The sequence below is a fragment of the Lissotriton vulgaris genome, chromosome 5 (assembly GCF_964263255.1).
Source record: "Lissotriton vulgaris chromosome 5, aLisVul1.2, whole genome shotgun sequence".
Lineage (NCBI taxonomy): Eukaryota > Metazoa > Chordata > Amphibia > Caudata > Salamandridae > Lissotriton > Lissotriton vulgaris.
Window position 1 is genome coordinate 218,145,071 of NC_141693.1, and position 14,521 is coordinate 218,159,591.

The window sequence follows — 14,521 nt, forward strand, 5'->3', positions numbered from 1 at the left end:
GCACACCACAAAAGGAACTTCACACAAGGTTATATAAAAAATAGCCTTTGTATTTTCATAACACATTAGAATAGTAAGCACATAATATACATTGTGCCACGTGGCACTAGGTAATATCTACAAGGGATTATGTACACCTGACAGGACCAACTAGACCACTGTCAGAACCATCACAAAGTGAACTTAGTAAATGTAGGACATATTATGAACATAGAACACAGTAAGTAATCACTGGCAGACACTGTCCTCAGCATGATCCTGTAACATAAACCATACTATGCACAGTATCGCATTAGGCGCAAAAATACATTATACGCCAACCTCATCAGTCTAACATATTAGACCCTAACCTCCTAAGCATCACTCACATTAGAGGTAAAAGTCACAGTAGGAAATAACCTTACCAGCATAATCACATTATGCAAATAATCTCATACCCAAACGCATTTAGAGGCATGAATCACAGTAGAGAATCACATTTCCTAACATCACATAAATCTCTGACCCCCCCCCCCCCCCCCCCGGCCAACTAGCCTTCTGTAGGGTCAAATGCCTTCTGTCCAGAAAGTCAGGGTGCTAGCTGCCACTTGCAGCTAGAGCAAAAAGTGTGCCATTGCGCAGAGCTAAACGGTGCAGTTGACGCTAATTGCGCAGAGCTAAACGGTGCAGTTGACGCTAATTGCCGTACAGCTGGGATCATCACTGGCACTCATTGTGCCCTCCTGTCCCACCCAGGGACTCTATAACAAAATGTGGCCAAATGGGCACGGGCCCCTCGCGGCCCTCTGGACCCCTCCCTGGGCCTTAAAAACAAATGCGCCCACGTGGCACCTGCCCGCTAGAGCAGCACAGCTGTGACATTTTTCGTAAAGGGGGCCCGGCACCTCTGTGCCCTCTGGACCCCCACAGGCTCTAAAAACAAAGATGCCCCTTTGCTGGAGTGGCTTGCCATGGTGGGACCGCTCAGGCACCGACAATGTGCCTCGAGATGCACCAACAGGGTGCGCCACTCAGCCCCTCTCACCTGGGCTCTCTGCGAGATGCTGGGGAAATTGTTCGCGATTCGGGGCTCTCTCTTTGCTACAAGAGCCCCGCCGACCAGCACCAGCAATCCTTCTGCACGCAGGGCTTCCTTAGGTGACGGGAGCCCCGCGCTGCTATCGGCGGCCTGCACTTCACCTGGGCCCCCTACTGGGACCTGGGACTTCAAGGGGAAGACCGCGAGGCTCCGGACTTCTTCACGCTTCCCTCGGGGAGGCGGAAGTCTCGCCTTGCGTCCGGCATCACGCTGCCTGACTTCCTCTCCTGCCGCGTCTCGAGCCGCATCGGAGATCTCTCCGAAATCCGGGGTAGGCACCCGCACTTAAAATAGAGCACAAGCGAGGTGGGGACCCGCCATTTAAGCAATAATATAGTGGGGTGGGCTCCCGCTCAACAACACACCATTGCGGGGTGGGCACCCGCTTCTAGAGTAGCATCATGGGGGAATCCCTACTCTGGGGATTCCCTCACACTGGGGCTGCAGCTTCAGCGCTTCGCAGCTCATGCTTTTCGGCTCTTCCTCTGGGAAAAATCAGGAAAGAACGCATAGCGCTCACAGGGTGCCAAGGCCACAAGAAGTCCTGGAGGTCTCAAGGGGGCAATGCTGGCCCAGGGAGACAGCCCTCCTGGCAGGTCCTCCTGGGCCCCAGCAGCAGCCCTCCCCAGCAGGTTTAGGAACAGGTACAGAACAAACATGGGGTCACAGCCCCTATACTTATACTACTCCGCTGCTTGGTATGTAATGCAGGGCATGGGGGAACCAGATGCAACTGCTTCCAGGGGGATTTGGAGCACTTTGTTTTGCAAGCTCCTCTTCCCCTTTGTCAGGTGGGGGCTCGTCATTAGGCACACCACAGGGGGGCAGGCCAGCATTCACTAGGGCAGTCACCATCCTATTCAGAGTCAGGGGATTACCCCTCCCACTACTCCCAGCACAGATGTCCTATTCAGCCCGGCGCTCACTCACCCTGCCCCTCCTGGAGCCACACACACTCCTCAGCCCCTGTCACTCACAAGCCAGACATGCAATTCAAATCAGGCACGCATACACATAGCACACAGTAATGCCAACTTCTAAAAGTGGCATTTCTGCGACAGTCATCATAACTCTGCACACACCAATGCGCAGCATTTATTATCACAAATTCCTACATACTAAACTTGACCCTGCTGCTCCTCTCATACCAGGAATTACCACTGACACACACTGATCAGGGAATCTCCAAGATATTCCTATGGGAGGTAAGGCCAACCTTATCAATGTAACACAGAGAGCGCACACACTTTACACTGGACCACAGTGCTAAAGTGCCCCGAGGCCTAAAACCACCAACACCATGTCAGAACTCAAGACAAAATGTTTAGGGGTGAACCCGCCAAAAAGGGCCAAGTCCAACACATCCGAATCAGACTGACAAATCCAATAATAATTAGTTTCACATTGACAATTAGTCCCATTGTGAATCCATGGAAGCAAGGTATTTTGAAGGAGGGTATAGTTCCCATATGCACCACCACGGTCAGCCAGTTCTGGCCACTGTATATTTAAAATCTCAGTATATTAATCAGTGCTTCATGCGTCATTATTTTTGTATTTTACTGTTGGAATATCTCAACAGTATCTCTATTTGAAAAAGTGTTAATCAAAACACTTTTAATAAGTCATAATTCCAATTAACAAATAGTTTTCATGCATGCCTTCATCAGTGACCCCAGTGCATGTTGGACCATGTAAGGCATCTAATAAGGGGGAATCGTTTTTTATGTGCTCTGTCGAGGAGAATCCAAAATGCTAAACTTCACTTCGTGTTTGCCAGTGGCCCGGTGGCAGTGCGCTGACCGGTGAACGCTAGGAGAGCTTTGCCACCACTTCCCTGCATCTCGCCCCGCTGAATGCGAGCGGAGGCGCTACTACGCCACGCACTGTGTTTTTAAACTGTTACTAACTATTTCAAAGTTATGCAGGTTTTAACTTGATTTCTATTCCTAAAGGTGAGCTGCCGGCTGGGGCTGATTGTGCTTGCGGGCTCCCAGCGGCAGCGGGCGCCATCTTCGGTTGGGCTGACTTCCCTATCCCAGCCCTGCCACTCCCCCGCCACTCCGCCCCTATTTAGGAGCGCGATCCTCTCCCCCTTCGTGTTTGCCAGTGGCCCGGTGGCAGTGGGCTGACCGGTGAACGCTAGGAGAGCTTTGCCACCACTTCCCTGCATCTCGCCCCGCTGAATGCGAGCGGAGGCGCTACTACGCCGCGCACTGTGTTTTTAAACTGTTACTAACTATTTCAAAGTTATGCAGGTTTTAACTTGATTTCTATTCCTAGAGGTGAGCTGCCGGCTGGGGCTGATCATGCTTGCGGGCTCCCAACGGCAGCGGGCGCCATCTTCGGCTGGGCTGACTTCCCTATCCCAGCCCTGCCACTCCCCCGCCGCTCCGCCCCTATTTAAACGGGCAGTATGTGTCAACGCAGCGGACGAGCGCAGCGGGCGTGACAAAAGCGCGCCGGAGTTGCGCCTGAGTTAAGCCCGTCTGCGCCTGTCCGCGGCTGGCCGGGGCTAGGGGCACGAGATGCTGCCCGTCTAATCACGTACTCGCCATCTCAGCTTTGCTCGTATTAGGCCCCAGGTACTATTGACCCCTCAGTAACTACTCACTTGATGTATCTTGGCCTGTCCACCCCCCCTTCCAACCTCCCCCCCGGGATCGTGTCACATCTAGCCTCGTTGCCTATTACGCCTCTCCTCACTCCCCTGTCACCATTTGTCCCCCTTGTTCCGGTATTTAACACCTCGGCCACACTCCTAAACACCAGGTCTGCGGTCAACCATCAGTACGAGCTATTCGATTACATCGACACTCCTGAACCAGATCTCTTATTCCTAACAGAGACCTGGTTCAAGGCTGACTCCCTGCCCAATGTGCTAGCCGCATTGCCCCCTTCATATTCCGCCATTCGGGCGGACCGTCCAGAGGGCAAGCGGGTCGGAGGAGTGGCCCTAATAGCCCGTACTGATCTCAGTTTTCAGATTCTCCCCTCCCCTCCTATCCCTGACTACCTAGTAGCCCGTTCGACTTCCCACCAGGTACCCCTTACCTTTGTTCTAATTTACCGTCCTCCCCAACCCACTCCCTCCTTTCTCTCAAGCTTTCAGGCCCTCCTGGCTACCCTGGTGATCAACAACTCATCAGTACTAGTCCTAGGGGACCTCAACTTTTGGCCTAATGACCCTGCTGAGAGTTTTCAATCCAAAGAGTTCACCGAGCTCATGATCAGTCTGAACTTTTTATCGCTCATCCACAGTTCCACCCACACACACGGCCACACGCTAGACCAAATCTGGGCACTGAATGTCCCGTCCACACCCCCTATAATATCCCCTTGCTCCTGGTCTGATCATTCCATTATTACCTTTTCCCTTGCTCCAGCCCCTATGGCCAAACCCCAGCTCCCCAAGAACACCTGGGTCAGGAAATGGGGCAAAACTGACATGCCTTCCCTCTGCTCGACCCTGGCCAAAACCAGCCCTGACCTTTCATGCCTTGCAGCTACTACCCAGCTGGCCGCTATTAACAACTGGCTGACCCTGGCGGGTGACGAGTTCGCTCCTGAGGCGGCTCACAGTCAAACGGGCCCACGCAGCCAATCGGTGATTTACCCCAGACCTAAAAGGAAAGAAATTAGCTGCAAGGAGAGCCGAGCGAGCTTGGAGAAGAACCTATTGCCCGCGCAAAAGACAATCTACTTGTCTGTTCTACAAATCTATTAAAAGGGCATTCGTGAGGCCAAAACAGAGTTCTATACGAGCAGGATAATGGCAGCTGAGTCCCACTCGAAGGAAATCTTCGCTACTGTCCATGAACTGGCATCATCCAGCAGTGCTACGGCCACTATCCCCCCTTCCCAGTCCCTCTGCAACTCGCTTAACGAGTTTTTCATTGACAAAGTTGTCAAAATCAAAATCCACATACCCCGCCCTCCCCTACATTTGTCAATCCCTCCCCACCCTCTACGGCCCTTAAATTGACCACTATTCCGCTGTTAACCGATGACACACTCCCCCCGCTGCTTCATCGGGTTAAATCGGGTTCCCCCCTGGATTTTGCCCCAGCCCACATCCTTAGGGAAATCTATCTAGCTTGCCCTACCCCGCCCCTGACTTTTCTTAACGATTCGCTCAGAAACGGCATTGTCCCCAGTCCACATAAATCAGCGGTTGTCATTCCAATCATAAAAAAAACCTGACGCCGACCCATCCTCCCCCTCCAACTACCGCCCTATCTCCCTTCTCCCTTTTTAGCAAAAATTCTCGAAACCCATGTCACGACCACCCTGAGCACTCACGTAGAGGCAAATCATTGCCTCTCCTCCTGCCAAGCCGGCTTCCGCCCCCTGCACTCCACGGAGAAGGTGGTGATTTCAGTGATGGACGAGCTGCGTGAAGGTATTGACATCAACCTTCCGCAAGCACTGATCCTCCTGGACCTGTCCGCCGCTTTTGACACGGTGGACCACTCCATCCTCCTCAACCGTGTCAGGGCGGCGGGCATAGAGGGCTTGGCCTTCTCATGGCTCGAGTCCTTCCTAGCCGGGAGAGCTCAAGCGGTCCATCTGGCTGGCTTCACCGCGGCCTCCCGTAAGGTGGAGTGCGGGGTCCCTCAGGGCTCATCACTTTCCCCTCTTTTGCTTAATGTATACATTTACCCCTTATTTTTATGTTACAGCAGCTGGAGGTCACAGTGTTTAATTACGCCGATGACCTCCAGCTAATCTTCAACCTCTCCCACTCACCTTCATCCGCCCAGAATGTCCAGACAGTCATGACGTTCATTCAGGACTGGATGAACTGCAACCACCTCAAACTCAACCCGGACAAGACCGAGCTGGTCTTGACCGGAGGTGGTTGCAGTCCGTGGTCCCCCTCCTTTTGGCCCCCGTCACTTGGTGTCCCTCCACTCCCTGTACCTAAAGTTAAAACCCTTGGGATCCTCCTGAACTCACAACTTTCTGTTCACTCACAAGTCGGTTCAGTGGTCTCTTCTTGTTTTTTTTCCCTTAGAATAATTAGGAACGTTTCCCGTTTTTTCCCCCTCGGCTTTAAAAATCATTGTGCTGGCTATGGTACTCTCATGCATTGATTATGGCAACATAATCTATAATGGGGCTCCTGCCTATGCGATCCACCGCCTGCAGCTGGTACAGAACCAGGCTGCCCGCCTGATTCATGGCCTACCTAAATACCATCGGGCCACCCCACTGCTCAAAGCACTATACAGGCTTCCGGTGAGAGAGCGCGCCCTTTTTAAACTTGGCTGCCTCACTTTTCAGGCTAGGTCGGGCACTGCCCCCGAGTTCATATGCTCAGCTATCAAGCCCTACCTTCCGGGTAGAGAACTCCGCTACACTCATAGGGCTCTTTTAGCTACCCCCCGTTTTAAAAAACAGAAGGCTGGTGGAGCGAAATTCGCTGTTCTTGCTCCAGCCTTCTGGAACTCCCTTCCTGCTGCCCTCCGCACATCTCCTTCTTATCTACTGTTCCGGAAGGATCTCAAAACCTTCCTATTTGTGCGAGCTTACACTGCCTAGCCTCTCCCAGCTGCTGCCGTCCACTGCATCACACATAGCGCCATGAAACCGCTTGGTAAAATTGCGCTGAATAAATGTTTTTAAATTCAAAATTTTTAAATTCAAAATTCAAATTTTGAGACCGTTACCAAGATATGAAGTATTTTGTGTTGTATGAGAGCATTTTTGATTCAACTTCGAGATCCTCCATTACTCTGACTCTTTAGAGTCTTCTTCATGGCTCGACGAATTTTGCCAAGTCAAATTCCCAGACCTGGGGCATTAAACGGATAGACAAGCCATAAGCCATCCATGTTGTGTGGTTTTCCTGTAGTCAGGGTGGTACTGGTAGATTTTCAGTGTTAATTGATTGAATGTTTGACCAGAACATGCGTGCCAGAGTCTGAAAACCTCTTAGCTTCACTAAGTGTGTTTGATATTTGTAACTTATTAAAGGTTTTGCAAGTTTATGAGTAGAGTAAATGTTCATCTAACAGATGATTGTAGTTTGGGCCACGTTCTTTAATCACTTGTATTGTTGTTAAAGATTCTTTGCTCTTATGCAAAATTAGTGCTTGCAGAATGTGTCCTATGCATTGGTAGAGGGATAAATATGCAGCATTTTATACTGTTTATTAACTGCATCAAACAAACCTGAGTAGAAAGAAGCATTGAGAGTATTCTGCCTGGTTTGAACATCTATTGCAAGGTGCCGACTATCTCTATAGTTGTTCACTCTGGTGCAGCTGGAGGTTTAACCTGTAATTAATTAACTTTATTGCCTTCTTCTAGAAATCATTCAGATGCGCTTTCTTCCAGATCCAATATTAGTCCAGGTTTTCCTCTGCTGATGAGATTTGACAGTAATCGCCTCCCTTTTCTTTCTTAGATGCCATGCAGCAGATGTTGGCAGAGAGTTATAACAATAGGCTCATCCAAACGACTAACGAATCCCGTCGGCAAGAGATGGTCAACCAAGCCTACTCCAGGTAAGAAAGCTGACAGTTTGTGGTCAGTTACAGCCTTTTATGACAATTGTAATTTTAGCTATTTATATTGAGACTTCCCGTTGTCAAGAACAGCTCAGTAACATTCAACTCAAAAGAAACATTCAAATAAATTAGAACAAACTGATTTTTTAAGGTTCTAAATGGGCTCTCATTTAAGATTGCAATGTTTTGATAAAGTACGAGGTACTTTTATCTTAAACAGTAGCAATATACTTTGTTCCAGTCAGAACATTCTGTGTCCAAAGAAGCACTCCATGCACAACTGTCAAGCAATTATACTACAGGGAAAATGGTGCTTGTCTAATACATTGCATATGAATGGAATAGCTGTCCATAATAATCTTGTCCTGGAGGGGAGGAGGGATATGGCTGTCAGGGGCTCAAGATGGCTGCATAGTCGCGGCCTTTGCACTTGGTTCTAATTTCTTTTGCCTATCACTGCATCCGGTGGAAGCCTGGATGTCTCCTGTAGCAGCTTGCAGTGAGGGCAAAAACACAATTCTATGGATGCTGTGGTCAGCAGAGTTTTAGTCCCAGTTCTCAATGGATCTTCAGTAGATCTTCCCTTTTGGACCTCTCTCACTCGTGCAGGTCTCCTTGGGGCGGTGCATGTTCCTCCGAACACAACATAGAGATGATGTGACAATTTGGCAGATGAAAAGACTTAGAGGGAAGAGTTATTTCTCCCTGTGGTGCTATGCGCAAGAAGCGTTAAGGCAACCTTGGATCTAAAGGACCCTATTTTCATATACCAATTCATCCTGCAGTTCAAAGTTCTTCCCTTTAAAATCACGACAGCACAAAGAGCCTTTACAAAGTGCTTAGCAGTTAAAACATTCATGTCTCCTCTTATCTAGACGACTGGCTAATCAAAGCACATACAACTTTGCAAACAAAACACTCAAAAAACCCAAGATTTTCTACATCTACTAGGGTTTACTGTCAAACTACAAAAATCTCATATACAACCAACTTCCACTCAAGCATTTCTAGGGGCCACACTCAACACAAATCTAGGATTAGCATCCCCAAACACAGACAGAATACGCAATATACTAACGTTAATTCAACAATTTCAAACAGGAACTCGCATTCCAGACAAAATATTTCTCAGACTTTTAAGCATGATTTCATCTTGTATTAACATAGTCCCACATGCCCGCCTCAACATGAGACCTCTACTATCTCTCCCAGCAATGGACACATATCACTCTCTGCAATGGTGGAATCAACAAAATCTATCCAAAGCGAGGCTGTTTCAAGACCCACTTTCACAAATGACTCTTAACAACAGATGCAACTCTAACAGGATGAAGGGAGCACATCTCCACAACCTTATTATTCAGGGACTATGGGATTCCAGCCACAGAATCTCCATTTCATACACCAAGAGCGGCAAGCTAGTGATCGAATCCTTCCTAATTCACTGACAACACAAATTTGTCCTTATTCGAACAGACAATATGACAACAATGTATTATTTATAAAAACAGGAGGGGACAAACTCTCTCCGATTATCTAACTTAGCTCAGATAATATGGAAGTTAGCAATTAACAACATTCATATATTATCAGAACATGTCCCAGAGACAAGCAATCGGATTGCGGCCTTCCTGAGCAGATCCCAACTGCAAGTACACCGATGGAAAAAACACCCCAATGTTCTTCAGCAATACTTTCACAAATTGAGATTTCCAGTGATAGACCTGTTTGCAACAAAAGAAAATTCGAAATGCCGACACTTCACAAGCAGATATCACCACCATCAACCCAGAGGCAATGCTCTATGGATGAACTGGTCAGGGATATATGCGTATGCTTTTCCACCTCTCCCACTACTTCCATTAGTGGTCAGAAAACTCAGGCAAACCCCGCCCATCATGATAGCTACCACATTGGCTCAACAACTCTGGTTCTCCACACTCATGGCACTATCTCCAGTCTTTGAATCGTGCTTCCAATATGCTTGGTTGCATCCCCCTGCATGCACTATCCTATTCTTGTCCTCCTCAGAGGATATTTAATGATTACAGGCTTTCAATGAATTGTTTCACTTTTGAATTGTAATGACATTTTCATTAGCATCTGATTTACTTCATTTCAATTCTCATTCCGAAACATTATTTATCACCATAATGTTCCAATGCATTTCGAGCTGCAATTGCTTTTCATGAGGGAGCTATTGCTGTGAACATGATCATTACACACTAACTGTTAACATAAATATATGTAAATCCCACATAAAAAATCAGTGATCGTAAGTGAACAACCACAAGTACCACAAGGAGAAGTAACAATCAATTTCCGGCCAGACTTTTTTAGAACAAGGCCTGTCAGAAAGAAGAGACCCACCCCGGAGGGGAAAGAGAAAAAGAGCACCCAAATACGAGGAGCACCACGATGCCCAAGAAGGACAAGAAAAAGACCCCGAAAGAAACTTAGTAATTAACATCTCAGATTATGAATTAACATCATCAGAATTAAAATGATTGCAGAAAGGCATATCTTTTGTTCCTACTACTGAAATCAACCCATTAGAACTAGAGGTGAGTTTGTTTATTTATTTAACTTTTAAGGCGCACAGCTACCCACACAGGGTTTTCCGGCGCCAAGGGATAGCTTAAAAGACTGAATAGAGAACAAAAAGCTAATTATTGTAGAAAAAGCCTTGTCTTAAGGCCTTTGCGAAAGTTAATAAAAATGGTTTCAGTTTAAAATGAATTTGGTAAGGAATTCCAGATCTTTGGACCTAAGTGGGAGAATGAGCGGCCGCCCATTCTCACCAACTTATATCTTGGAATTACAAGATCGCCTTTATAAGAAGACCTGAGAGAACGTATAGGATGATTTGTTTGAATGAGTTCCTGTAAATATAAAGGAGCGGTGCTCTAGGAGCGACTGGGAAATAGGGGCTCTACGCGGGATATGACATAGAAGACGTGCAGCTGCATTTTGCACAACCTGATGCTTTCTAAGAGCTTCCTGACCTAGCCCTAGATAAAGAACGTTGCCGTAGTCCAGGCGCGAAATAACTAAGACCTGGACAACCGTCCTTTGTGTGGAGACAGGGAGCATCCAGAGAATTTTATATAGCCATCTCAAGATGGTGAAACATGTGGAGGCTACCTTTACGACTTGCTGCCGCATGGAAAGGTTCTCATAGATAAGAAAACCGACGATGCGGACATGGGCAACAGGTTGAGGAAGAGTGCCCATTTCTGGAGGCCAATGTCGGGGGCCCCATAGGTCCTTACGTTTGCCCAAGATGACGACCTCAGTCTTATCTCCGTTCAGTTTCAGGAAGTTTATACTCATGAGAAAGCTACGCTTGAGGAATTTTTTTGACAATCTCATACAAGATCAGGAATCAAGAGCACCGGATGAACTACGTGGTCTAAAAGCTAAAAGCACATATATGGCCCCAATTAGCCATAAGACATTGGATCTTTTTGAAACACTAGTCAAGCAAGTAATATCACAAATCAATTGCAATAAAATAACAAAGAAAAACATTACACAAAAGGATTGGGATACGTTAAAGAAAATAGCGGGCAATCCAAACATTGTATGCCAAAAAGCAGATAAAGGTGGGGCATTAGTAATCCTCAATAGAACACACTACGAGACACGTGTAAAGGAACACATTGCAGATAACACCACCTATATGAAATTGAAGAGTAATCCAACAAGGGAATTCGCAACTTGTTGAAAGATCTAGTCACTAAAGCATACAAGATGGGTACAATAAAAGAAAAAACTAAGAACTTCTTGATAAAACAAAATCCGAAGAGTCCATCACTATATATGGTTCCCAAAATCCACAAGGATGAAAAAGATCCACCTTTCAGAACAATAGTCTCCACATGTGGCAGTGTTAATGAGCCAGTAGGTCAATTTATTGACACATACCTGTAGCCCAATGTTAAAAAAATAGGTTCCTACATAAAGGACACTACGGATGTTTTAATCAAACTCGGAGACATTCAACTGGATACTGACGAGCAAGCATTACTATGTACAGCAGACGTAAAATTTCTGTACACATCAATACCACATTCTATGGGGTTGGAAGCAATGGAATACACACTGATGCGTACAGACCTGGAAACGCTAATGCAAGTATTTCCGATGGAGTTAATACATTACACCTTATATCAAAGTTACTTCAAATGGCAAAATGAATGGTATCTCTAGCTCACGGGAACATCTATGGGCAATTGCACAGCACCAGCGTACGCGAATCTGGTTACACATCTTATCAAATCCTTCATGGAAAAATCACATAAAGGCTTATTTCCGATACATTGATGACATATTCATGGTATGGATAGGCACACGCGAAGAATCAAGAATGGCGCTGGATGCATGGAAAATGATAGATGAACGGATACAGTTTACCAGTGAAATATCAGAAAGAGAAATTACTTTCCTGGATGTTTTAATCTTAAGAACAGACAGCAGTTTAGAAACGGATACCCGTCGCAAAAAACTGATAGGAACAAAGTTCTCCATTTTTAATAGCCATCACCAAACATCGTTAAAAACCCACATGCCACTATCACAAATGATGAGGATGAAGAGGATCGTATCTAGTCCTGAGAAATGCTCTCTAAGATTAATGGAAATGGAACAAAGATTACAATTAAGAGGGTACCCTCTAGCTATTCTGGAGAAGGCTAAACAAAGATGCGCAGAAATGAACCAAGAGGATCTATTGAAAAGCAAAGAAAAACTGGAGAACACCAGAATAGTGATGGTTTCAAGATTTTCAACAGCAAGTAAGACCTTCAAAAAAATCATCAATAAGCATTGGCCTATGCTAACTATGGAACACTACTTTTAAAACATATTTTCACGAACGCCGATTTTTGCCTACACCAGAAACAGACATTGGTGAAATATTGAAAACTAAGAGAAAAGAAGTAATAAATGCCAAAGGAACATTACCATGCATGAACCGTAATAATTGTAATGGAATTATCAGAGGAAACAAAATAAATCATCCCATGAAAGGAAATGACATCAAATGACATTTTACAGCTATATATGATACCGAAAGCATAATCTACCTACTGAAATGCCCATGTGGCAAGGTATATGTGGGAAAGACAAAAAGAAAATTTAAAATAAGGATTAATGAGCATAAATCTAATATCCGAACTAAAAATACCAACTACACCGTCGCAACGCACTTCATGGAGGCAAAACACAACATATCGCAACTGAGATTGAGAAAGTGGAAGGGAGAGACAATAACAAAAACCTCCATAGAAGGGAGAATCACTGGATGATGAGACTACAGTTGTGTACACTTAATGGTCTCAACGAACTAACAGAATACGATTGTTATCTTTAGACCAACATTAGCATGTTATTATATAAATTATGCTAACATTGTAATATTGTTCTGATCCGAGAAAATGTTTAGTTGCCTTTTAAACGTTTGTCAAAAACATCTGCCCACACAGTAACACATACCATATTTATTTAGGTCATTCACACAGACATGTATATTTTTACTGTGTTTTTCGTATCATTTAAATTACATGACAACATTCTTAAGTGTCCGCCGCATTTTTAGCAGCTTCCACATACGTTACTCGCACGACAGCATGTTCTATATGTTCGCCACACTTAGTGCGACATGCAGCTTGTCATTTATGTTCATCAGTGAGTTTAACACTGGGAAGTTAATACACATTACATCATGGCCGCCGCACATAGTCCTATGTTTACTTTTGTTATTTATACCGGAAGGAAACTCATGAATCTCATTTACGAGAATCAAAACGACCTCCACAATACAGAGGAACCCCCCATTAAAGATTGAAAGTAAGTGTTCACAATAACGTTTGGAAACGTGGGAAAGGGAATAGTTTACGCTCGCACTTTGAAACGAGCATTAGTGCCTGATTAACGCAACCGCTTTTAATCGCTTTTGCAGCTCTTTCCGATGCGGCTGAAAACGACGAGTTCGCTAAGCTCGTAAGTAATAACTGCTTCACTCACCGGTATCAGTCGGGCAAATGTCAAGTTTTTTTCATAAAACTCAAAGCACACAGTGGTATTCTATTCAAAAACTAAATTCACATCACTGGGTCACAATATAAAGTGGGCAACCACAGATTCACGTAATATACGTTGCAAGACATAACAAGCATTTACAATGCAACGGTTTCGCCTTTGTAAAAGTTAGAGCTATTGGCATTGTAAATGACACATTTTTTATTTATGTGTTGGTTTTGAAAACAGATAAATAAATGGCAGTGTCATTTACAATGCCAATAGCTTAATTTCTCGCAAATGCGAGACCTATTGCATTTGCACCCACACATACACACACACACAGAGCCACCCACACACACACAGAGCCACCCACACATAGAGCCACCTACAAAAAAAGCTAACCACACACACAGAGCCCCAACACACACAGAGCCCCAACACACACAGAGCCCCAACACACACAGAGCCCCAACACACACAGAGCCCCAACACACACAGAGCCCCAACACACACAGGGCCCCATCACACACAGGGCCCCATCACACACAGGGCCCCATCACACACAGGGCCCCATCACACACAGGGCCCCATCACACACACAGCCCCAACACACACAGCACAGAAAATAAGTTAAGGACTGTGCACCAACGCTCTGTAATGAGTACACATTTGCAGGCAGCTGCACACTGTAAAGAATGCATGCTTATTTTGTACATATATATTCAACCTAGCTCGTTCACATATTGTAAGCACTCTGCTATGTCACCTATACTGAGCAGACCATGTCACCAAAATACACTGCAAGCACCCACCTATGTATCCTATGATATGCAGTTCAACGACCATACCCTACACATGAAGCTTTATACCAAAACACACTGCATGCCCAGGCCCGTCACCCACG

General features: G+C 45.8%; 1 protein-coding gene across 1 annotated transcript in view; it reads left to right on the forward strand.

Moving 5' to 3' along the window:
* LRSAM1 (leucine rich repeat and sterile alpha motif containing 1) overlaps positions 1-14,521 on the forward strand; it is a 331,526-nt gene that overhangs the window by 220,007 nt on the left and 96,998 nt on the right. Inside the window, exon 16 of the mRNA XM_086921200.1 lies at positions 7,491-7,590. Coding sequence (XP_086777326.1) covers positions 7,491-7,590 — 100 coding nt within the window. The remainder of the gene's footprint in view (positions 1-7,490; positions 7,591-14,521) is intronic.